Raw genomic sequence first — 26068 nt, forward strand, 5'->3', positions numbered from 1 at the left:
TACTGCAGCGAGCGACTGTCTCTTCCAGAAGCTGAGGGGTTTTCTGTGAAGGACCTTTCTGATCTAGTAACTGCACCTCCCCAGCCTGAGCCGCACCTTCCCAGCCCCAGCCCAATGTGTGTGGGGTGTGGGGGAGGGGCGGGGGGGGGCGTCGGCTGGGTAGCAGGCAAGCAAGCACCTGGTGTGTGTGTGTGTGTGTGTGTGTGTGTGTGTGTGTGAGAGAGAGAGAGAGAGAGAGAGAGAGAGAGACCTGGGTAGCAGGCAAGCAAGCACCTGCAGGGAAGACAGGAACCTCCTGTCAGTGTAGCCCGTCTCCAGCCCTTTCTCTTAGCCTGGAGCTTGTATTTCCTCTTCACTTTCTACTATGATGAAGGAAATAAGCAGTATATTTTTAAAAATCACCAACTCTTCTCCACTCTATTGTCTGGTCCAGAAATATGGAAGGAGGACGCCTGGGCACAGCGGCCTTGCTCGCTGGCTTTGGCGGTGCTGGTTGGTCATGGCTATGCCATGGGGCCCTGGTGCTCTCTGCTAAGGACATGAGTGTCCGTGTGCCTTCAGCTGTCTAAGCTGTGTCAGAAACTAGCATACGTGAAGGCCAGAACAGGCCTGGGGAGCCTCAGTAGCCCGAGCTTGATGGTGGCTGAGCTGTAGTAAGGCACTCTGATCTGCTGTCTGTCTGTCTGTCTGTCGTGCTGTGAGATGAGTCATGGCTCGCTTCATGTCACAGGATGAGCTCATCCAAGTACTGGGAATAGGGCTGGGTTTTTGTGTAATTTGGCCGGAGGGTGAGCTTTTTAGTAATTATCTAAATGAAGGGTAGGGCTTCTTTCCCATTTCCAGAAACAACCTTTCATATTCCTAAATGTTACTGTTCATTCAGCCTGATGTCTCCTGTACAGTGGCATCAGGTCTAACTAGGGTGAGAGGAAGGCTGGGCGCAGCCTTCCTAACTTAACTTACTTGTGGCCCTAGAAGATGTCTCTATCGGAGTTTTCAGTGTAAGGACTTTGCTTCTACAGAGACTGTGTGTGTGTGTGTGTGTGTGTGTGTGTGTGTGTGTGTGTGAGAGAGAGAGAGAGAGAGAGAGAGAGAGACAGAGACAGAGACAGAGACAGATAGACAAGGGGCAGAGGGTGATCAGGTATGAAGAAAACATTTCCAACAGTGTCACAGCAACGGATGTTTTATTATTGATTTATAGTTCCCAAGCCCTTTAATAGATTCTATTTTGGAAGCTCTCCCAGGACAATTATGAAACACTAATTTACTCATAAAAATCTTTTTTCTCCAGCAAGGCCTATGTGTCAGATCCTAGTGGCACAAGCTTTCCCTCTTGCCGTGTTTCTGAGGAGCGAGGGAGTCAGGCGGTGAAGAAGTGTTTACACAGAAAGCGCGTCATTGCAGGACTCTATGAGAAGATAGGAATCAGAAAACGTTGAGTAGCTGCCATCTTGTCTGCACATGAACCGTCGCTGTCACACACACTGAAAAGTTGATAGTGTTCCTGCTTCCTCCAGCAGATGGGACAAATACAGAGACCCGCAGGCAGCCATAGAGTGGGGGACCTTGAAACACTGTCTGGAAAGAAAACATGACGGTTGAAAGGACACAGACCTAAGCACAGGTCTGCGAATGTGTCCACACATTACTATGCAACTTCACAGAGAAGGACAGTTTCCTAATAGAGACTTCTTGTCACGTCTCAGTAACACACAGATGCTACTGATGGCTGAAGGGCATCGTCTGATTGTGGTACTGAATAAATGCCTTGGGAAGGAAGGGAGGGAGGGAAGGAAAAGGGGAAGGAAGGCTGGCAGGCCAGCTGGCCGCCGAAAGGTGAATAAGAAAGTAGAGGGATTGAAAAGGTGAACCCTCAGGACCACGGCGCACGGACCCGAGTGCTGCTCAAGAGGGCGTGCGGACGCTCTTAGGCAGGCCTGTAGCTTGGGAACTTAGGACCCATCGAGTAGAAGGATGGACTATTGCACTGAAGTGCAGAGCTAAACAACCACAATCTTTTGTGTCCTTTGATACTTAAAGAAACTGGATTATTCTGAGAGTAGAGGGGAAAAAAGGGTTGTTAGATTCATTGAATGACACACTGTTTCCGGTGAAGAACCACAGTGCCCAGGGTTTTCCTCTTTAGACAAATATATTTATATCCTTTAGAACTCTTCGTGTGTGTGTGTGTGTGTGTGTGTGTGCGTGTGCGTGTGTTTAAAATTAGCTTTAAAATACTTTAAATTATCTCATTAGGATTTAAGATATATTGTTACTATAGTTGTTAATATCTATGACTGGGATTTGGCTTTTCAGTCACTTGAAACTAGAATTGTGTGTGTGTGTGTGTGTGTGTGTGTGTGTGTGCATACTTGCTTCCAATTTTTATATAGTGTGTTGAAGCAACCAAATGAGAAGTGATAGTTAATGGAAATCAAACTTTAAAACTGAGTCTAAGTCCAGATGTTCTCCTAGCTTTCTAACACCTGTCAAAACTGATCCTTAACTGTTTTTTAATTCAAAGTAGAAATAAGCTACGTCTCTATAGAAAGAACTGTCCATGGAAATTAATATCTTTTTTTAAAAAATGCTGTCATGTGGGGCTGGAGAAATGCCTCAGCGGTGAACAGCACTGGCTGCTCTTGGAGAAGACTTGGGTTTGCTTCCCAGCATCCACATGATGGCTCACAACCGTCCTTAACTCCAGTCCTAGGGAACACAGTGCTCTTCTAGCCCCTCCCATCGCTGCACACACAAGGTGCGCATGCACACATGTAGACAAGGACCCATGCACAAAAGAATGAAGGGGAAAAATGTAAAGTGCTTGTATAACCCCTTAAGTACTTTTGTGGAACTTGGGGTGTTAGAGGCAGCCTGCTTGGGTTTTACCGGTTTCTTTCATCTTACTTTCTTTCTTTCAGCTCAGTCTGAAATTGAAGCATCCGTCTCCGCCAGGAACATCAGAAGGTTACTAAGTTTCCAGCGATATCTCAGATCCTCACGGTTTTTTCGGGGTGCCACAGTTTGTAGTTCTCTAAACATTTTAGATGAGGATTACAATGGACAAGCCAAGGTTTGTACAACTTCTTCAAAAAGATTTGAGTTGCTTAATAAATTTGTTGGGGCCACCTCCCAAAAACTGATTTAGATGCCCTTTTCCTGTCCAAATTGAGCCATTTTTCAGATTTTAAAGCTGTTTGGTTTTTTAAGTAGGTATAACAGAGCAAGGAAAACTTCTGAGATAAAGTAGTGAATACATTTGCTTTCTTATTTTTCTATATTAATTACCTAATATAACATTAGGTAATGAGTGGATCAGCAGAACAGTCAATTTTAAGCTGGCCCAGAGTTGGATGCTGGGAAGACTATGACCCGTGACCTGACCTGATGCTTCTCAGCTGTTGATAAGGACACTGGGGTCTGTGTATCACTCTGGATGTCCTGACCCTAGAGTTCCATACAAACAGCTCTGGGAGATGGGTGGGCCGTCTTTTTCAGTCAGATGATCTTGAAGGTTTAGCTAATTTTAACTGAAGTGGTATTTGTAAGAATTATTTACTTCATTCTTACAGACTTTGCAGGAAATGTCTTAAGTAAGATTGAAGTGAAATGGGTTTGGTTTTGATCAAATGGGATTTTATATAATCTTGAATTTTAATTTATCTGAAATTATTTGCTCCTTAAATTTTACTGGCCAGATTTCTAAAGTTATGTAGATTGGCTCCAGGGTACCTTCTTTGAAGTTAAATTGCAATATAAAGAAAAGAATCTTTCCCTCCCTGATAAATAAGTGAGTGGGAACTGTTGGCCTGCTGTCACGGTTAGAATAACGCCTGTGTGCTATTGCTGGTTACTGGCACTGTGGTTTCAACCTCCCCAAGTGTCACACTGATACTCCGTATGGTGTTTAATTCATTTTTATACCACAACAAACTTAGGGATACAAAATAACAGCTTTTACTTTAAAAGCCCACAAAAGGGGGTTTACTTGTTTGCCTAAAGTACATACTATCCTAAGAGCTAACTGATGGATTTTATTGATAATTCTGAATGATATTTAAAGATCATCAATAAATACCCCATAATTCAGGTTTTTTTTTTTTTAAAAGAAAAGAAAAAGAAAGAAAGAAATGGTTAGCAAACCAAGTATGGCCATGCATGCTTTTAATCCCAGCACACAGGAGGTAGAGGGAGACAGATCTCTGTGAGTTCGAGGACAGCAAGAGCTATGTAGAAAGACCCTGTCTCAAAATAACAAAACAAACAAACAACCCTGAGCAGCAAATACTTAATTACAGTTTGGTGTGGGTTAATGTGGTCTCCAAGTCCCTGAAAGACGAGCTCTTGAGTTGCCATGACAGCTTTCGGCTACAGCTGAGCAAGGGGGGTTCTTGCCTGTCCCAGGTGTCCGCGAGGCTTGAGCACCTCGCCCCCTCACCAGTTCCCAGAGAACCAACTCCCTGCCAGATGTTAAAATCTGGCTTAAGACTACGCAGCACGTGGGCTATGTGACGGTGAAGTGTTTCAGAACTCTCCGACGTTTGTAGACCATAGAAACAGGTTGAAAGACTGACCTGACCTCTCTATGATTAACTGAAAAACAAAATAATTTGTCCTCAAGTAGAATTCATTTCTGTAGAGAATATTTGAGCCAGTGGAAAGCGTCATAAGTGACAGGAGTCTGAGAGCAAAGTGAGGCGGCACACGCTGGTCCTCCTGGGTCACGGGGCTGGAGACTAGCCTGGGCTCACCGTGGGTCCCTGCCCGCACACCAGCCAGACATTCCCGTCCCCCTGAACTTTGCTAGGGACTGTCTGCCAGGTGCATGTTACTGAGATTAAATTACAGTAGAAATGTTTGGTTTTCATTTCAGTGTATGCTGGAAAAAGTTGGAAATTGGAACTTTGATATCTTTCTGTTTGATAGACTAACAAATGGTAAGTGACGCATTTGACATACTCGAGTTTCTGTGGCCGTTAGCCTCCTATGTTGAAGCTTTAGTGTGCCCTGTCCTTGCTATCACTCACTAGGCTGTGACCCCACTGCCAGCGTCTTGTCCTTGTAAGTCACCTTTCAAAAAGACCACAGAAATCATGTCATAGTTTGTGTTCTTATCATTAGTGTTGACAGTAACCCAGGCACTTCCTTATGGCTGGACCAGGTAGCAGCACTACTGCCATTTTCAGTATTGCCGTCTGCGCTTGCTCTTCCGGTCCTTCAGTGTGTGACTGTTCACAGTGGCTCTTCTGCACAGTCTCCCCTGTAGGGTCATCCCAAAGGCATCCTCCCCCAGCTGCTCTCTTCTTGAGTGTGCTGGCCCCACTGCTGCGGAGGACAGCCTGTTTCCACCGCCTCCCTCTGGCGCTGCCTGCCCTGCTGTGCCGGGGGAGAGCGTAGACTGGACGGTTAAGAAGGGTTTGGAGTAATTCTCGCCTCCCCAGCCGCAGCTCAGCCCAGCTTTATGTGGGGCTGGCATTGCTTTCCCCCCTCTGTCTCTCTCTGTCTCTCTCTGTAAATCAAAACTGGGCTCTATTTGGAAACTTTTTTTTAGAATAACATATTTGGCAGATTCTTGGTGATAATTTACCCATCTTTGCCCCTTTGCCAAAGAAGGTTTTTAATAGAATTACACAGAGAATTGGGTTTTTCCGTTGGTAGGATGGAGTAATGTGCCTGCCCACTGCTAACTCTAAAGTTACCTGCTTTTCTGTTCTAGAAATGTGTTTATTTATTTATGTATGGAGGGAGGTGTGTGCCACGCCCACAGCACACATGTGAAGCCAGAGGATAGCATGCTGATGCGGGTTCTCTTTCCTTTCTAAGGATTGCAGGGTTCCAGCTCAGTTTGTTGAGCTTGTAGGTACAAGTGCCTTACCCGGTGAACCCTGTCACCTTCCCTGAGCACTGCTGTGGCTGTTTGGGTGTCACTGTTATTTCCTCTAAGCAGCGGGAAAAGAGAGGTCCCCATATGCCCTGCTTATCTCTGTCCTGCTGAGGGGAAGCAGAAGAGACTGAAGGGCAAGGTGGTGAAGAACGTGAGGTCTGCCGTCCGCCAAGCGCCAGGCATCGCTGCCTCTCCGCTCTCCCGCTCTTGCGTTCACCCTTGGGTGCTCGGTGTCCTGTTGCTCTCCTGCCTCCTAGCTGCCAGCACCTAGCCATGCTGCCCTGATGGACAGGCAGTCGTCCTTCCTCTAGGTGGGGTGGGGCTGCTCTTTCTTTCCTTTTCTTTTCTTTTCTTTTCTTTTCTTTTCTTTTCTTTTCTTTTCTTTAATACAAGCAGTGAATTATTAGATGCCCCACCTCCTTCCAGATTTGTGAAAATTTTCCTAACTCAACACAAACATGACTTCCACAAGATAAATATAGATGAAGCAAGAGCAGCCATAACACTTTTAAAGGCCAGCCTTATATAAACTGACCGCTCATAGCCTAGTCTTAGGCTGCTAGGATGCCTGCCGTGCCTTAACACAGTTGCTCTTTTCTAAATTTGATTTTTAAAAAAGTACACAACCTGCTAGTCAGGGTCTTAGGCTGAAAGCTAGTGAGCTTGACTGCGTTGTCAGCCACAGTTGGTTCCGTACAGCACCCTGCTTGAACCACTTTATGGAGAAGGTGGCCCAATTACTTGGTTCTAGATAAAAACCACCTATTGTTAGCTACCCACCTTTGCTTTTCTAGGAAGCTAACTATAGCCCCTGGAAGCCACAGAGAGTCTCTACTTGAAGAAATGTGTAATTTAAAGTGGGCAGGAGAAAACTGTTCTTCAACTTGCATTATGTAGTTGGAATGGTTTCCTCTAAGAACTGAAATCCTCCCTGATCTGTACTCACTGTATCCAGGTTCATAGTCGCCCCTCCTTGCTTCTTGACTCAGTGGTGCTTTATATTTTTGCTCTGGTGCTCTCTGTAGTACAGGGGAGAAGGCAGGCAGGAGGGGACAGAGCTGAGTGGTTTGCCCCAGAACAGGTATTCCTCATCTTTGCTCCCAGGAGAAAAGCAGTTGCTGTCTGGCATTCCTCTTAGAGGGCTGGGAACAGGTGATGTGTGTGTTGCTCCTGAGCAGCTCTGGTTCATTGAGAGGAGAGTGGCCGGCCTGTGCTGCCGCTCAAGCTCTCATGAAGAGTCAATTTCTAAAAACTATGACGGGTCACTACAGCTTAGCTGGTCTCTAGTTTTTTGGTATGCTTCATTGTGGCAGTTTTACTGTAGATATTTCTTCTTCCTCCTCTTCTCCTTTTCCTCTTCCTCCTCCCCCTTCTCCTCCTCCCCTTCATCTTCCTTCTTCTCCTTCTCTTCTTCCTCCTCCTCCTCTTTCTCCTCCTCTTTGTCCTCCTCCTCTTCCTCCTCTTCCTCTTCCTCATTATCATCTTCCTCCTCCTCTGCCTCTTCCTTCTCCCTTTGCTCCTCTTCATCCTCGTCCTCCTCTTCTTCATTATCCTCCTCCTCCTCTTTCTCCTCTTTCTCTTCCTCCTGTGCTTTTCTGAGACCTTGAGAGGATGTCTTTCTCTATAGTCCTGGATCCTGGAACTCACTATGGAGTCTAGGCTGGCCTCAAACTCACAGAGCTCTTCCTGCCTCTCCCTCCCAGATGCTGAGATTAAAGATCTGTGCCGCCATGCCTGGCTCAATGGCATCCAATTTAAGGATATACTTATTACTTTCCATATGGAGATGAGATGCCAAGTCATCTTTTAAAAGAATCTTGGGGCTGGCAAGACGCCTTTGCAACCAAACTTGCACACATGAGTTTACTGTTCTGGACCACGTGCTAGAAAGCAAGAATGACTTGTACAAGTTGTCCTCCAACTTCCAACATGTGTACATGGCACGCATGCCTACATATATTCGTGTGTGTCTGTAAAAGAATCCTTATAGTTCAGCAAATGAAGACGCTTGCTGCAAGAGCCTGATGACCTGAATTTTTTACACACACAGACACACACACACACCATGGTGTGTGTGCTCCCATCATGCATGTTTCTTCAACACACAATAATAAACAGTATTATATTTAAAATCCTCTTTGTGTCCTGTCCCAGCCTTCATGATGTTCTGCAACATCTGCAACAGTGGTTGCCTGTATTCATCTATAGCGTCTGTTGACAGTGGTGTGATGAGGTGTTAGCTAGTTCTTTATTAACCCTTTTAAATGTTATAAACTCTGTGAGATTAGCTGTTTCTTTTTCATATTTTATCAACTATTATAGCGTTCAGAGGATAACTAGAATCATATATGTGATAACAGATAACAGATTCATTAGTGTCATTTATTTGTGTAACGCAGTAAATTATGAGATTAAATCCATTTAAAATAGTCAATTTAGCTGTTAATATAGCATATTTGTCCTATACTGAGTCTACAGGATCCTGAGAAATATAATAAGGTGTATATAACCTGGAGAACTTTTGTCAGGGATGGGAAAATAAGCCTAGTAGAGACGGGGATTCAGACAGCAGGGATAAACACTGGCAGCATGGGTGTGGGGATGGAGGAGAGCCATCTGGAATGAATGGACAGCGTGTCTGGATGTCTGTGCTTATTGGGACGTCATAGGAAGACACAGGGAGACAAGACGACGTGGGTTGTTGAGATGAAATATGTCCGATGGATGGGGTTCGGTCTTTGAGGAAATATGGATAAATTAGTGTTTAAGGAAAGAGAAACTACAGGCTTAGGGATCTTTGTTCCTGTGATCTATGAAGCTGTGGAACATGAGGAAAATAGGAAAGAAAGTTGTTAAATTTCTGTGAAGAAGGGCAGAGTCTTAACAGGTGCCTCACAGAGTGAAAGAGGCCTGTCACTGACCAACGGTGAGCCTGCGTGGCTGGCAGTGCAGTCACAGCCGCACAGCGGTGACTTCTGGGAACGGCCTGTCCTCCCTCCCCTGGCTCTCAGGTTTTCTGCTTGAGGACAGAAAATAGGAGAGGGTTAGCTCAGAGCTTTGGTCTTGGGGACCTTGAAGAGGTAACTGTTAGTTACCTCTCCTAGTTCTGTTCCAGTAAAAATAAGCACAATTTTCAGAAAGTTGTAGCCAAAGATTTTTGCTATGACTCTATTCATTTCTGTGAAGCACTTGTAAAGTTAGATTGGCTTGTTCACTGTAGGTCAGTTTTCCCCTGTTCTACAATTGAGTATTAGTTTGTTGTCTAACCTGTTTAACCTGAAAATCCTTAAAAGTTTTTTATCTTTCAGTTCTTTGTAGAAAACAAACATTTTTTTCTTTAGTATGGAATGAAGATGTTAACTTAACATTTAAAGTGTATACTATCAAAGTACGGAGCTGCAGACATTGCAGAGCCAAGTGGGCTTGGATGTTGCCTCCAGGTCCATGGTCAGAGTCTTCATCTGGGGACAGCAGTCTTCTGACCTCGCATGTCTTCCTAACGTGGCCTCTCCTTTTTCTTTTCTAGGAAATAGTCTAGTAAGCTTAACCTTTCATTTATTTAGTCTTCATGGATTGATTGAGTACTTCCATTTAGATATGGTGAAACTCCGTCGATTTTTAGGTAAGTGATTCTAATACATTTAACAAGACTGTTCAAGAACTTGCATAACTCAGTCAGCTATGACAAACTCTCAGGATCATAGCTTAAAGCACGAGCTTGTACCTCTACAAGACATGGAAGCATTGAGTCAGTGGCAGGCACTGTGTGTAACAGGCTTGGAGCCTTAACAGTTTTTTATCTTTCAGTTCTTTGTAGAAAACAAACATTTTTTCATGTATCAGCTGGCTTGCGGTCAGACACCGTGTGGCAGGCCATGTATCAGCTCGCTTGAGGTCATACTCTTTCGGATGGTCTCTGTTGTGGCATGATACTGAAATACCTGGTGATTGGTTAAATTGAAGTGACTGTTTTAGAATGTGGACTATTTGAATTGATAACCACATGGAAAATATATGTGGGTTACTAATGATTACCACTTTCTATACTCGGATGTCCCTCGTGTATACTAAAATTGAGTCTTTTTTTTTTTAATGCAGTTATGATTCAGGAAGATTACCACAGTCAAAATCCATACCACAATGCAGTCCATGCTGCAGACGTTACTCAGGCCATGCACTGTTACTTACAGGAACCTAAGGTAAGTGGTTAAAGGTCGCAAGACAATTTCTGTGGACACACATTTCAGCTCTGAGTTAGAAGCTTCTGCTGTGAGAATGAGATCAAACCAGATGGGGTTTTCCAGCTGTGGCAGTAAGTGGAAGAGCCAGAGGACTGGACCCAGAGCTCTCAAAGCCTTGGCTCTGTCCGTACAGACGCAGTGTCCAGTGTCCCCCACGAGAAACTGCAGGCTGTCCTTCCTCCTGTCCCTGAGATATGCAAGCCCACCTGAAAAGAGAGCACGTACATATTGTTCTTCTTGTCCCTGGAAGTTCACATAAGAGCCTCACTTTAGACAGGCATGGAGATTCACACCTGTAAATCCCACCACTTGAGAAGCTGAGACAGCAGGATTGCCAGGAGTTTGAAGTCAGACTAAGTAAATAGTAGCTTCCTCTCCACAGCCTGTCAGAGACTGGTGATCGCCAAACTGCTCTCCTTACTGGTATACATTTATTGATGTCCTATGAGAGGAGGGAGGAGGGAAGGAAGGGAGAGAGGGAGGGAGCGAGGAAAGAAGGAAGGAAGTTGTGGATGTGTTGTTACTGAACGTGGAAAATGAATAAAACTGTCAGTCTGCTGGAGCAAGATACTGAAGTACTACATTTAAAATGTTGTTTGCCCTCGTGATAACCAGAAGTAAATCAGCATGCTGCCAACAAACAGCAAACCAGCAGAGTTACACTGAAAGAGTGTCACCTCTAAATAGTCTTTCCTTGATAGGACCCTGATGATAGTGTTACAAATACATACGAGGAAAATCTGACTTTCCTATACTTTAAAAGCTTGTTCACAGAACTCGGATACTACTCGCATCAGGAGCCATTTAGTAACAATATTTGTCTAAAACTCCGTTCTCGCAAGTTCTCACCAGGCGTGGCAGTGTGGCTCATGCCTTTTTAAGTACCTGGCAGGCTGAATCAAAAGGATAAGAAGTTCAAGGGCTCCGTACAAATCCTCCAAGGTTGTGTGAAGGGCTGGAGTCATAGGTAGCTTCTCCTGTTGACTTGACACAAACCTAGAATCGCCTGGGATGAGGGACCTCAACAGAAGAACTGACCACATCAGATGTGTCTGTCCGTGAGGCATTTTCCTAACTGTTTATTGATACAGGAGGATCTAGTTCAGGGTGGGTAGTGCCGTCCCTAGGAAAGCACTAACTGCATCCTGCCAAGGTTTCTGTTCGAGCTCCTCCCTCAGGTTCCTGCTTAGGCGGCTTCCATTGCTGGTGTATGGTAACCTGGGTGTGTCCAGGTGGCTTGTGGTTCCTATTTTAGTGCAGATCCATTAGGAGATGAAAAGTAGGAGCTCTGGAGAGATGTTAAGTGTGTAAAAGGGCTTTCTACACAAGCATGAGGATGTGGCTTGAACCCTAGGATGTGTAAGAGTTGGTTGTGCAGCGCCTAGCGTGTCTGTAGTCCGAGCACTCCTTCAGAGATGGCAGGCCGGAAAGTCCCCGGAGCCCGGCGTGGCAGCTGCCCTGGCTTGTGCTCTGTGAAAAGCAAGAGAGACTTGTGTCTCAAATGAAGTTAGGTGCGTGAGACTGACACTCGAGGTTGTCCTCAGACTTCCACAGCCATAGTAATTACACAGCACATGAATGTGCACATGCATTGTACACACACTAAATAGTCTCAGTACTATTGAATTGCTTACCCTTGTTATAAAGTTCTACTGAAAGTTTTAAGAAGAATTGTTAGATTTTTAATCAGCCTTCTGCTTTAAGTATGTGATTTGCTTTTATATTTTTCCCACAGACGTCATGACTTATCATGCGTTCATGTACTGGTGTGGTGGGATGTGACCATGCCACAATTAGAGTATCGAGGTGAAAGAACACCATTAGGAACCGGTGTTGCCTTCTGCAGATTTCTAATTAAACTCTGCTGTCAGGCTTGAGACAAGCACTTCCCCACTGGGCTGTCTTCAACCGTCCCACAGGATTTTTAAAAATCCACCTGCTTCTTTTTGTGTTTCATTTTTTGACCTGATGTTGTACAGTTATGTGTAGCCATGTATTAATTTTGCACACATTAATCACATTAATTTTCTATTCAGAAGGTACTTGTCTGTTATTTGGCAGTATATTCTTGTCACAGGAATATAATAAATAGGACATTTATATCATATCCCTCTGCACAAGCCTCAGGGACCATTGAGAAAGTGGAGTACAGAGAGACTGCCAGAGCAGAGGTCAGACGGGCCTGCCTTACTCACGGCAGCGTGGTTCCCCCTCAGGAGGACACAAGAGCCACACAGTGTCGTAGCGTGAAGTCAGCAGACAGAGGAACTTTGACAGTCGAGGGCTCTTGCGGCAAGGACCGTCAGTCTCTAAGTGTGTGGGCCCTACAAGTTTGAATATACTGCTGTGGAGGACTGCATACCCGTGAGTGTGTATGAGCAGCACAAACGGGCTTGGGTGGAATTTGGTCTTTTAAGAGCACATGAACTTTGTAGGGGAAATGAGAGATGGACCGGGGAGGAGGTAAGGGACTGGTTGGGTAAATGTGATCCACACACTGTAACAGGCATGACTTTATCAAATAATTAACAAAAAATATTATACTCAATATAGTCAAAAAGTCTGATTTTTAAAACCATTTTACATATTCTGAAGAGGAGTTTTTTCTTCACTTTTTTGTTACGTTCTTCCATGTCCTAATTTGTATAATATAAAGAGAAACTGTGCATCTTCTCTACCTTAAGACGCCTTACAGGGCTGTCAGGATACTTAGTGCATAACAGTGCTGAGTCAGGAACCAACCTTCAGACAGCAGGAGAAAACCGGCTTGTACCAGTCTGCCTCTGGCCCTCGAGCCTGTATCCTGGCCCCTGTCCTGTCCTCCTCATAATAAGTAAAAATGTTAAAGACACAGTGTAGCTTCCTAGATGGAGGCATCCGTGACTAGTGACTGAGCGCAACTTTTTTTTCTTTTTACAAAGGCTCAAATTTAATTATCCTCATAATGACTTTGTTCCTTTCATAGCACTTAACACAATTTAGTTAATGTTTGTAATTTTTTAATATATGTTTTTATTTTCTATATTCTTTGTTTACAGTCCAAAAGCCTTCCCCTTTCCCAGTTTCCCCCTCCCCATATGTCCCATAAGTCCTCTTCTCTCCATCCATTCTCCTGTCTTTCCCCCTCCCTTTTCTCTGTCCTGGTACTCCACTACAATGCTGGATCAAGCCTTTCCAGGATTAGGGCCCTCTTCTTCCTTCTTCATGGGAATCATTTGATATGCTAATTGTATCTTCAGTATTCAGAGCTTCAGGGCTAATTAATATCCACTTATCGATTGCATTCCATGTGTATTCTTTTGTGATTGCGTTACCTTGCTTAGGATGATATTTTCCAGTTCCATCCATTTGCCTAAAAAATTCATGAATTCATTGTTTTTAATTGCTGAATAGTACTCCATTGTGTATATATACCACATTTTCTGTATCCATTCCTCCATTGACGGATACCTGGGTTCTTTCCAGCTTCTGGCTATTATAAATAAGGCTGCTTTGAACATAGTGCAGTATGTGTCCTTATTGCATGCTGGGGAATCCTCTGGGTATATGCCCAGGAGTGGTATAGCAGGGTCCTCTGGAAGTGTCATGTCCAGTTTTCTTAGAAACCACCAGACTGATTTCCAGAGTGGTTGTACCATCTTACAATCCCACCAGCAATGAAGGAGTGTTCCTCTTTCTCCACATCCTCTACAGCACCTGCTGTCTCCTGAGTTTTTAACCTAAGCCATTCTGACTGGTGTGAGGTGAAATCTCAGGGTTGTTTTGATCTGCATTTTCCTAATGATTGATGATGTTGAACATTTCTTCAGGTGCTTCTTGGCCATCTGAATTTCTTCAGGTGAAAATTCTTTGTTTAGCTCTGTACCCCATTTTTTAATAGGGTTATTTGGTTTGTTGGTTGCTGTTTTGTCCTTTTGACAGTGTCCTTTGCCTTACAGAAACTTTGTAATTTTATGAGATCCCATTTGTCAATTCTTGATCTTAGAGCATAAGCTATTGGTGATCTGTTTAGGAACTTTTCCCATGTGCCCATGTCCTCAAGGGTTTTCCCCAGTTTCTTTTCTATTAGTTTCAGTGTGACTGGTTTTATGTGGAGGTCCTTGATCCACTTGGAGTTGAGCTTGTGAGATAACAAGGAGATAAGAATGGATCAATTCTCATTCTTCTGCATGCTAACCTCCAATTGAACCAGCACAATTTGTTGAAAAGGCTATCTTTTTTCCACTGGATGTTTTCAGCTCCTTTGTTGAAGATCAAGTGACCATAGGTGTGCGGGTTCATTTCTGGGTCTTCAATCCTATTCCATTGATCCACTTGTCTGTCACTGTGCCAATACCATGCAGTTTTTAACACTATTGCTCTGTAGTATTGCTTGAGGTCAGGGATACTGATTCCCCCAGAAGTTCTTTTACTGTGGAGAATAGATTTAGCTATCCTGGGTTTTTTTGTTATTCCAGGTAAATTTGTGAATTGCTTTTTCTAACTGTGAAGAACTGAGTTGGGATTTTGATGGGGATTGCATTGAATCTATAGATTGCTTTTGGCAAGATGGCCATTTTAACTATCTTAATCCTGCCAATCCACGAGCATGGAAGATTTTTCCATTTTCTGAGGTCTTCTTCGATTTCCTTCTTCAGTGACCTGAAGTTCTTGACCTATAGATCTTTCACTTGTTTGGTTAGAGTCACACCAAGATACTTTATATTGTTTGTTGGCTATTGTGAAGGGTGTCGTTTCCCTAAATTCTTTCTCGGTCTGCTTATCCTTTGAGTATAGGAAGGCAACTGATTTGCTTGTGTTGATTTTATAACCAGCCACTTTGCTGAAGTTGTTTATCAGCTGTAGGAGTTCTCTGGTGGAGTTTTTTGGGTCACTTAAGTATACTGTCATGTCATCTGCAAATAGTGATAATAGTGAGGCCTCAGGGCTGGATCCTCTGCTCTGCAGGGCCTGGAGCACGCTGCTTGCTCCCAGCCGGCCTCCCTGAGCACAACTTTTAATGTGTGACATAAAGATTTACTCTGGCGTGGCCTTACTAGTTCATTGTCTCGTTGACATTTCTCTGTGTTCCCATCTCCTTCACAAGTTAGCATTATCAGCGACTTATGCTCATCAGTTTTCACTGTCAGGTTAGTTTACTGGGCTGTAAAAGGAACGAATTATCTTCAAGTAAACCTAAATAAAGACAAGCAGATGAGTGCAGCTCTGGCAGCAATGTAAAGGAGATGGGAGGATGCGGTTCCTGGAGTTGGGCCTTCGGATGAGTGTCAGTTTTCAGGAAGGGGAGCCTTGTGATAGCTGCTGATAGGCTGAAGGTGGCCCGGTTTATTGCTGAAACCTATAGTCAGCTGATAAACTTTGACAATGGTTACTTTGTTAAGTTTGGTGACAGTAAGAGTTAAGTTACATTGCTGCTATCAATGAAATTACCTTTCTGGCATGAATGCATTGTGAAAAGGGTCCTGAATGTGGCCATCCATTGGTAGAATGAAAATACTCAGCCCAGTTTGTCAGTTTAGAGCAGTTGTTTCTGAGAGTGAGGGTTTCTTACCTTAGCTGATTTTAGTTGGTGAAAGTGAAGCCCTTCCTGCCCCTCAGGCAGCCACATAACAGCCTCGTGCTTCATAACAGCCTACACTGTCCTGGTGAAGCGCCACAGGCTGGAGCGCCATGACACCCACAGTCATCCCGCTGAGAAATCAACGGGCACAGTGGAAGAGCCACTGTCCCCACTGGTGGGCTCCCAGTGCTGGGGAGTGTATTCCAGGTGGGCGTGCGTGTGCGGGGCTGACTCTTGCTTTGTTCCGGCAGCTTGCCAGTTCTGTAACCCCTTGGGATATCTTGCTGAGCTTAATTGCAGCTGCCACTCACGATCTGGACCACCCAGGGGTTAACCAGCCGTTTCTTATTAAAACCAACCATTATTTGGCAACTTTATACAAGGTTAGTACCGGTTCATTGGGAGTTAATTTGGGTTGGTTTGATGCTGTTTGTTTATTTTTTTGGTATGTGCTTAAATCCCAGCACTAAGGAGAAAGACAGGAGGATTTAGCTCGCTAGCAGCCCTGCCTCTCCTAATCCATGAGGCCCAAGCCAGTGAGAGACCCTTTCAAAAATCAGTGTGGATGACTCCTGAGGAGCGCATCCAAGGTTGACTCCGGCCTCTACCCACATGCATGGGTGCACGCTGCTCACACCACAGATGCGTTCACTCACCCACAAATAAACACATGCACAGATAAATTAACAAAATTTTAATATCCTGTATTCTACAGTGTTTAATGTTTTGAGGAAATGAAAGTAGTCAAGGTAAATTTCCTAGTAATGTTAATGCTTTAACCTAGTTTCTATTACTGACAAATGGTTTTTCATGTCCAGAAATGACTGTTAGGTAACAAACCCTTTTTGTAGAATACCTCAGTCCTGGAGCATCACCACTGGAGATCCGCAGTGGGCTTGTTGAGAGAATCTGGTTTGTTCTCACACTTGCCATTGGAGAGCAGGTGAGTTGGATTAATTACTAATTAAAAATTATGTTATTATTCAGCTGCTCCATAACTTCCAGTTTCCAGTGAACCCATCTCTGGCCCCTTGATCAAACTGCTGAGTAGAATTTTATTAAACTAAATATATCGTTTTTAAAATATCAAGATTGTGGAGCTGGAGAAAGGGCTCAGCGGTTTAGAGCATTTGCTGCTCTTGGAGACCGGGGTTCAGTTCCCAGCTCCAACATTTAGCTCACAGGGCGCGCAGACATGAATTACCTCCCTGATGGTAGGCACCGTGAAGGAGCTGGGAACCAGCCTGTCGGTTCCCCCAGAAGAAAAGCCTGTATTACTAATTGCCAAACCCGTCTCTCCCCCTTGATCAAACTGCTGTGTAGAATTTTATCAGGACGCTTATTTCATTAAGCATCCTTCTCAGATGTCTCAGTGATGAGTGAACGGGCTAGTGTTTTCTCTGCCTGAATCTTCTTTTAGGTCCTGGGCACCAAAAAAATAAGACAAAATTGTTTTCTATACATACATGAATTTCTTAAAAAATGCTTAAGAATTTTCTCAAACAGCATAATGGTGTTAGATTGGTTGTTCCCCCCTTTTAAGCAAATAATTTGACTTTGGCTGATAGAATAAAGACGCTACCTTCAACTTCTTTGCATTGTGGTATTTCCACGCAAACTTTTAGTTTTACTTTAGTTAATTTCATAATTTTAAATGCACTCTTCACAATACAATATATCAAGTTTAAAGCAACTTGCTGACTATCTTAGGGCTTTGTAAAGCTTTCTGAATACTTATGCTTAAGGGAGAAAATAAATTGAAAGTACTAAATGTCTCCTTATTATTTCTGTAATTCCAGGCAAGAAATGGAAGCTCAGATAGGTGCTTTGATACTAGCCACGGACATCAGCCGCCAGAACGAGTACCTGTCATTGTTTAGATCTCACTTGGATAAAGGTGACTTACACCTTGACGATGGCAGACACAGGCATTTGGTTCTGCAGGTAACGTTCTGCAACTTGCAAAGATTGTTTCCAGGGTAAATCATGTGACAGGCAGAACAAGAATGAAATATAGCAGGTAGTTTTTCAGGGTAAGTTGGGAGGAAAGAAATTCTTCAGTGAGCATGTTCCCTTCCAGGACATACTGGAGAGGCCGCCCTGTCAACAGTGACTACTCTGATGAGTTTTCTCGTGGAGAGAGGGGCAAGGACTAGATGGTGTTTATATTTTATGACTGATCTAGTCATTGTGTCTCCTAGGGATTGTCAAGGGTAATTCTAGTTTAACAGGGCTAGCATCACTGTCAGCATTCTGCACGGATACTTGGTAGATCAGTAGCAGCATAAAGTTAATGTAACAGTGATTTTCTTTTACAGTACTTTCCTCTTTACTGGCTTTTATTTGGTTCTGGATCCCATATACACTAAACACATGTCCTCCCCGAGCTACATACCCAGGGCTCCTTTCTCTCTTCAGTGTTCTTCCCCATTGCTGGAGTCAGTTTAAACGTGGTACAATGAGATCTTTTCTTCCTTAACACCCTTTTAATATTTTGTTTGCTAGATGGCCTTGAAATGTGCTGATATTTGTAACCCATGTCGGAACTGGGAATTAAGCAAGCAGTGGAGTGAAAAAGTAACGGAGGAATTCTTCCACCAAGGCAGGTCATAGTCACATGTGGATAAACTCAGGCCCAGCCATGTATGAGAGCCTCATAGTGGATGCATTATATTCTTAACAACTACTCGTACTTCATGTGTGTATAACCAGTAACACATGGAGCGAGGTTTGAAACTGAGTGACCTTGGGTATTCATGAGGACACAGAAAGTGGGCTGGAAACTTCTCTGCAGAGAGATTGCTCTGAAACTGCCCCGTCCCTTCACCTGTGTGCAGAGCAGGATCATATGAACATGCGAGGCATGTCTGAAAGAACTGACAGAATTAGTCTTGGGAGGAACACCTAGCAAAAACTGTTGTTTGGTCTGTTTAAATAGTGGTATTGATTTGGCAAGCTTTCTGTGTATCACTAACTTAAAGTTTAATCCTTTCATGAGGATTCTATAATGTTCCTTCAGTAAATTCATAGTTATGGTGACGGTATTCGTTATAGATTTAACCAGCAGATGTGTTGCATCTTAACAGTTCTCTTTTTTAAATTTACAGGAGATATAGAAAAAAAGTACCATTTGGGTGTGAGTCCACTTTGTGATCGTCAGACTGAGTCTATTGCCAACATCCAAATTGGTAACTATGCACATTTAGTTGCAGCTTGTTAAAAAAAAAATCATTTATTTTGATTTTCTTAAGACTAGATTAGAATAGAAAATTATTCAAAACAAAGTTTCCAGATTATGCTCATTGTAATTTGTAGGACCGTTGAGGACATCTTAACCATTATGACAATATATACCCTTTTCTTTGCCCTGCGAGCCCCTCCTGTTTGCTTCAGGGACCCTTCTTGAAGGATCAAATGTCACCTCCAAAAGCCACCTTGCACTATCTGCAGGCAGGCAGTCCCCACTGCCAGGTTTCCAGAACACTGACGTTCACACGTGCTTCATGTGCCTTTGGCTGTGCTGCCCCGTGACAGTCACCACTGTACCTGGGGTGGGGGGGGGAGCACATTCCTACTGTTGAGGGAGCTAACCACGTACTGGACGGCACGAGGACGTGTTCTGTCTGTGGCGAGTGCCGAGGCTTGCAGGAGAACATGGGAAGGATTGCCTGAGGCCGAGTGTATTGTACTGGGCTTTAAAAGTAGAGAAAGAAGGGTGAATGTATTTGGGGATCCGGGGTTGGGAAGGGCCTTAGAATTTAGGTTGAACATAGTGAGCGGTGTTGATAGCATCAGGAAGGTCAAGTTTGTAGAAGTTCAGGACTAACAGTCATAATGCAGTGGAGAGGACACAGCAGCAAGCTGACACCTGTGCTGTGATTACAAAGCATCTTGTAGAACAGCAGGGACTGACTTGACAGAGACGTAGCAAATGGGCACAGCTTGCATGGTGCTGAACCTGGGGATCAGTACTGACTCCTGTGGTGGTAACTCTCTTGGTGGAGTTAACAAGACAATAGCTCTGCTGTTCTGATTGTCAGGGAGAGAGCTCAGTGGTTAAGAACATGCTGCTCTTCTGAGGTTTGTTAGCAGCACCCACTTCCGTTTGTTCCTACAGAACTCCAGCCCTAAGGGCTATGACACTCTTCTGGCCTCAGCCCGAGAACACTCGAACATGTATAAAACACACATAAATAAAAACATGCATTTTTTAAGTTGTGATTTTAGCTGAGCATGCCTAAAATCTCACCAGTTTTAAGGTGAGGAGAGGATCCGAAGTTCAAGATTATCCTTAGGGACGGAAAGGGATCCTCTCAAGAAGAAAATAAGGACTGGTGAGATGATTCGGTGGGTAAACGTGCCTGCCATCAAACCTGAAAAGCCGACCCACACGGTGGAGAGAACCAGCTCCCACAAGCTGTCCTCTGACCCTCACATCTTCTGGGCCATTCTCACTTTAATAGTGAAAATAGTAAACTAATTGTTTAATTTTTTAGACTATTTGTTCTCAGGAGTTTTGACATTGTACATTCTGAGTTAAATAAAATAGCCATGCCAGGTGTGATATTCCATCACACCTGAGGAAGTGGAACCAAACCCAGTGAACCCTCTTGGCCAGCAGTTGTCTCCCTGAGAATGTCCCTGGAGTTGTGTTCTAGTGCCCTATGGCCACCACATATGTTAGCTTAAGTAAGATGTACTTGTTCAACTGAGAGAAATAGAACAGACTAGAACGCCACTGAATAGTAAGAAATCCCGGTTTGTAAATCACATACACGCACACAGATCTTTTAAAAGCTAATATTTTGGCTAATACGTGAGTGGAACTGAAGAACATTAAAACTCTAGATGTTTTAAAGATCAATTCAAGACATATTTTAATGACTCTTTCCTCTGTTTCTCGAGGTTTTATGACTTACCTGGTGGAGCCTTTATTTACAGAGTGGGCCAGGTTTTCAGACACGAGGCTGTCACAGACAATGCTGGGACATGTGGGGCTGAATAAAGCCAGCTGGAAGGGACTGCAGAGACAGCAGCCCAGCAGCGAGGATCCAATGCTGCATTTGAGTTGAACTCACAGTTACTAACTCAGGAAAATCGGTTATCATAGCCCTGAACCGGTGGGACAACTCCCTCCTGCAAGAGTGTGGAAATGTGAAGTGGTCCTGAGTTGAAGAACTGGTTCTGATTGCTGAGGTTTCCAAGGAAATGGTGCCAGCATTATTTATCAAGATGTCTTCTGTTGGATCATATGAGCCCACTTTTTAATGGTAAGATGAATATACAGCAATATGCATCTGGCTTTTGTATGAAACCTTAAATATGTAAAGCTCTGCAGGAGAACCAGAAAGGATTAACAAAGGAAGATGTTTTTAGGTGTGCTTTCAAAGTGTGTATCCTTCAAGCCCTGAAACTTGAACTCAACCTCAGCAGCAATCTTGATGCAACCAGTCCATACAATAGCGCATCTGTCCCTTCCACTACATTCTCTCTGAGAAAACAGAAATGTGAAGTGCCCAGCCTCTGCTGCCTCTGGCAAGAATCAATCAATGTTTACAAATCAAATCTGAAATATTGGTTCTCGATTGCCTCGGAGCGTTCTTGTAAAGGAGCCACTGACCGTTGTCAGCCGAGCTGGGGACTGCAGCTCCTCGCAGCCTTTGCCTTTTCTTCTTTGGACGTCAGTGTCATCAGCCCTCCCACTGCTGTTTTGTTCTGTGCACTGGAGACTAAGCATTTAGTCACCACAGATGCCACAGGAGGCTCCTCACTCCAGCGTTTAGCAATGCAGATTCCTTTTTTAACTGTTAGTTTTTAACCTGGCGTGGGAGGGAAGGAACACCAACGTCCTACCTGTGTTGACTCTGCAGTGAAGACACTGCATGTTGTCTTCACTACTGTACACTTGACCTACACATGCAAGGAAAAGGTAGAATGTTTAACATACCATAATCCGCTCAGGGTCTTTGCCAATCTGAAATAAAGTGGGATAGGGAAGTGTGTCCTTCAAATCAAGGGTACTAAAGTCCCTTTCGCTGCAGTACGTGAGAGGTATGTTGTGTTTGGCCGTATGGATGTGTGTTTGCGTGCATGTTTGTGCATGTATGGCTGTGCATGTTCTGTCCGTTCATGTGGGAAAGGATTAGAAATGTAAGCTTTTATTTATTGTTCTAGAATGTGACGTAGTGAGCAGCCACACTTGGGGGAGGGGAAGGTAGGTGAAGCTGTAAGATTGCTCCAGATGCCTTAAACTATGCACAAAGCTAAGTGACCAAACTTCTCATTTTGATTTGAAAAGTGCATTGTTTTCTTGTCCCCCTCCCCCACTTTGATGAAACATTACCCTTTGGTGGACCTTTTGATGTGAATAGATGTTTTCTAGGATAAAATTTAAGGACTAATTTTAGACTTCAAACATTCCACTTTTGTAATTTGTTTCAGTGGTCTTATGCAGAGCAAGCACAACTGTAATCTAGTGTAAGAGAAACGGTGCTTTCTTTCAGTTACCTTGTATTTCCCTTGTTACTGTTAAAGACTGTTTATTATGTTTACAGTTTGTTGCAACAGCCATCTTCTTGGGAGAAAGCTTGAGTGTAAAGCCATTTGTAAAAGGCTTTGCCACACTCATTTAAACATGTGCCTGTTGCTGTTACCTTTCAATGAATAAAAACTGGTCTTTTCTCATTTTTTATCTTTGCACTTTACCACAGAATCCTTTTCACATGCTGAGTTACTTAGGTGACAGGTAGCTGCTGCCTCTTCCATTCAGTCATGGGTATTTTGCAGTCTAAGCTGTGTGCAAACATTGTCTTCTGGGAGTATATAAGCCTTACTCTGCACCCTACAAGTGTGGCGAGGCCTGGGTCAGTTTGGTCAGTCTTGTGTGCTGTGGATGGTACTTCCTAGCATTTGTTGGAAATTGCCTAAGAAATCACACGCTTAAAAGGGATAAAATACCAGTTGTGGGGGTTAGATTTTTTTTGTTTTGTTTCGATTTGTTTTTCGAAACAGGGTTTCTCTGTGTAGCCCTGGGTTTCCTAGAAATCACTCTGTAGACCAGGCTGGCCTCGAACTCAGAAATCCGCCTGCCTCTGCCTCCCAAGTGCTGGGATTACAGGTGTGCACCACCACCACCCAGCTCACCAGTTGTGTTTATATTCCTGACCTTTCTAAAGCAATGTAAGAAATAGCCACTTAATTCTCTTGAGACAGGGTCTTCTTAGGCTCAGATAGCCTGGTAACAATGTAGACAGGCTGGCCTCAACTCACAGATACCTCCCTGCTTCTGGGTCCTAGTATTAAAGGTGTATGCTACCACCCCCAGTGCCAATTAAGAGCGGCCTTTCTTCCCTCCCAGACCTAACTCCTTAGAAGGATACAGTTCAGATTTTAAGATCAGACATATATGTTCCTACTTCCAAGAAGAAAGTACAAGTGTTGGTGAACTCACTTGAATGATTTCCCAATATTTTCTACAAAAGCTAAAACTTTAGTAATTCTACTATATCCAAAATATTTTCTTTTTTTTTAGTATAAGTAAGTTGCTCAGTCTCCAAAATGCAGTATGTTTAAGCTTACAGTGCACCTCAGTTTATACTAGCCTCACTTCAGGTGGTCACCCCTGCCCACATGCTGCTCCCCTTAGACAGCATGGGGACAGGATAATAGCCATTACCCAAAGTGGAATGACGGCCACTCCTGAAGTGACAGCTATCTGACTTGTCTGGGGTCTGAGGAACTCTCCTGTAAGCCACTATCACTTTAAACAAGTTCACAGTAATGATAGTGCAAAGAAGGGTCTTGGCATTTTAATTTGCAATGAGAAACATAACTACCAATCATTCTCTCCCTTTAGGCAAATCTTCAGAAGCCACATTAGGATCAGCTAAGGTTTACTCAGTGAGCAAGGAACACAAGCTCCCTAAAGCATCCATCTCCCTGTGGGGACCGATGGATGCCTGCTGAGACCGGAGCTCTGGACTGGGTACCTCCCGCCCTGCTTGCCTCTCACGGTGGCTTGATTGGCAGCTCCATTAGATGTTACTTCCTACCGCCCTTTTTCAGTTGAGTTTGCCTAGGCAGGCTACACTGCCTCTGTGGTTGTTTCCTTCTGCTCTGATTGTGCTTGTCTTCAAGTTAGGAACACGAAGGTTTGGCTTTCCTGTTTCGGCTTCTTAAAGGGTGGCCTTGTTGGTGTCCCCAAACCCATCAAGTTTGTTTTCTACAGCTGTGTGGGAATTACCTGCTTCAACCTATTTCCTTGAACAATTGGTTTTTCTAAAAGAATTTAAGGAAACACTTAGGTCACTTTTTTTAAAAGCAAATTCAGAGTAGTATTCCAATTCATAGCATTTCAAGAGATGTTAGACACTTAAAAGAATTTTTGAGTATGAAGCAGCCATTTGGAAGTCTGAACACACTGCTGGAAGGGAGTTGGGGTAGGTGAGGGAGCCTCTGCTTTAGAGGTGAGAAAAAATTTTAACAAGTCTTATTTTAACATGGTCATTAACATTATACTCTAAACATAATAGTTTGTAATGAATCTCTTTGTATTAAAAAAAAAAAAGCAAAAATTACATGTCCTTTACAAATCTGGAAAAAATATCCTGTACCTGAGGTATAGGTTAGAGGTGCTAGTAATCCCTTCACAGCTCTGAAAATGGTATTTTCCACAATACTTTTTTGATGTTTTGATGTTTCCTATTTAAAACTATTTAAAATTGTCACAAACTTATATCTTAACGTAATTGCTGATTGAAACCAGTAACTAATGTAATGCATACTTCTTTTAAAGAAATGTGTAAACTAGTTGCCACACCTTTGACATGTTTTTGAAACATAACTTGGAAATTGCACTCATTCTGTACTAAGAGCCTGCATGGCACCAAGAGGACCCCCAAGGGTCTTCAGGAGAGTGAGCCACCACCAGGGCAACGCGGGGTGAACGGACAGGAACATAAGACGTCTCTTATGTTCCTCCGTTTCAGGGTATAGGGCAGAGGAAATTGGGCCATCAGTAAACAAGTTATGTGGAGTTCCTATGTACCCTTGAGCTATCGTGTAACTGCTAAGAAATGTACAGAAGTGGCTCGGTAATGCTGGAGCTGTACAGTAAATGTTTGCTTCCTGTTGTATGTAGAACAAGGGACTTTGTATTCAACTTTTAGAGAGCATTCAAAGTTACCAGCCAGGGTCTCTGTTCAGATTGTCTTGGTGAAAGAAAAATGTGTACGAAGTGCTTGTAATTAGTTTTCAGAACTGACTAGGAGGGGTAATGCTGGGATACTGTTTGATAGACTAGCTTAATAAGGAAACTAATACCATTTATGTTTCTTGCCTAAGTCACTAAGCATTCAAATTTGATTATACATTCCAAGTATTGAAAATGATACTTTGAGTAAAATATTAATAACTTTTATCAATTACTTTTAAACTTTATGTCTAAGTTTTGTAAGTTATCCTGGAATCCATCTTTAGAATCTGGTAGGATGGAAAGGGAAAGACAAACAGCATTATTTTCAATGTTTAGCTTCTTGTTGGCTGTTGACTTAAAATTGAAACCTGCTGACTTAGTCATTTGTGGCTTTCAGCTGATTCAGTACTCTATGTTAAAAAACCTATCTTGTACGTGTGTGTGTGTGTGTGTGTGTAGCAAATTTGAAGTATTCATTGTTTGAATATGTCTTGTAAAAAATTTCAGGAAACTGTAATGGTATCAAAGTTTTTTTTATTATTTTATCTAAAGTTTATAAAAAAAATATAAAGTTTTGAAGGAAACATCAAAGTCTGTCTGTCAGCTTACTTCAGATGCTGTAGCCCAAGACACTAAAAGTCTGACAAGGTGCCAGGTTGGTGGCTTCCAGGAGGGGACTCCTTCCCAGTGTGCAGATGTGTTAATTCCGTGTTTATGCTCACATGGCCAGTAGGAGACACCCTTAGGTTCCTACTATCATGGGGTCTCTATAGGACACACACACCACCCAAAGGGCCTCCTGCTCTAGTGAGTCAGGGCCCCGTATGAGAAGGGTGTTACACAAACATACGTTTATTAAGTACTCAAAGTTCCTAGGCACAGGCATACAGCCCAGGTAACTCTTGTCTGCCATGAAAATCCCCAGGGTTCCATGACACAGATTAGCAGAAAACTGGGTTCTCCATTTAATAATCATTTTTGACTAGGAAAGGGTGCTCTTATCTCTCTCTTACCCCTCTCACTCTCATCATCTCTTGTCCTCTCTTGGGCTCTCCTCCCCCTCTCTCCATGTGGTCATGGCCGGCCTCTGCTTCTCTACTCTCTCCCTTTTGTCTGCCTCCACTCCCCCCTTAATTCCCACCCCATGCCCTGAATAAACTCTATTCTATACTAAAAAAAAAGACTAG

General features: G+C 43.4%; 1 protein-coding gene across 1 annotated transcript in view; it reads left to right on the top strand.

Annotated features, from left to right (window-relative positions):
* The window catches only part of Pde7a (phosphodiesterase 7A), a 76348-nt gene extending 53976 nt beyond the window's left edge, over positions 1-22372 (top strand). Inside the window, exons 4-13 of the mRNA XM_052180762.1 lie at positions 2925-3076; positions 4877-4940; positions 9414-9509; positions 9986-10086; positions 15940-16071; positions 16540-16631; positions 17488-17632; positions 18194-18290; positions 18796-18876; positions 20594-22372. Of these exons, the coding sequence (XP_052036722.1) occupies positions 2925-3076; positions 4877-4940; positions 9414-9509; positions 9986-10086; positions 15940-16071; positions 16540-16631; positions 17488-17632; positions 18194-18290; positions 18796-18876; positions 20594-20760 (1127 nt within the window). The 3' untranslated portion in view covers positions 20761-22372. The remainder of the gene's footprint in view (positions 1-2924; positions 3077-4876; positions 4941-9413; positions 9510-9985; positions 10087-15939; positions 16072-16539; positions 16632-17487; positions 17633-18193; positions 18291-18795; positions 18877-20593) is intronic.
* Positions 22373-26068: the final 3696 nt, after the last annotated feature.

The sequence above is a fragment of the Apodemus sylvaticus genome, chromosome 4 (assembly GCF_947179515.1).
Source record: "Apodemus sylvaticus chromosome 4, mApoSyl1.1, whole genome shotgun sequence".
Lineage (NCBI taxonomy): Eukaryota > Metazoa > Chordata > Mammalia > Rodentia > Muridae > Apodemus > Apodemus sylvaticus.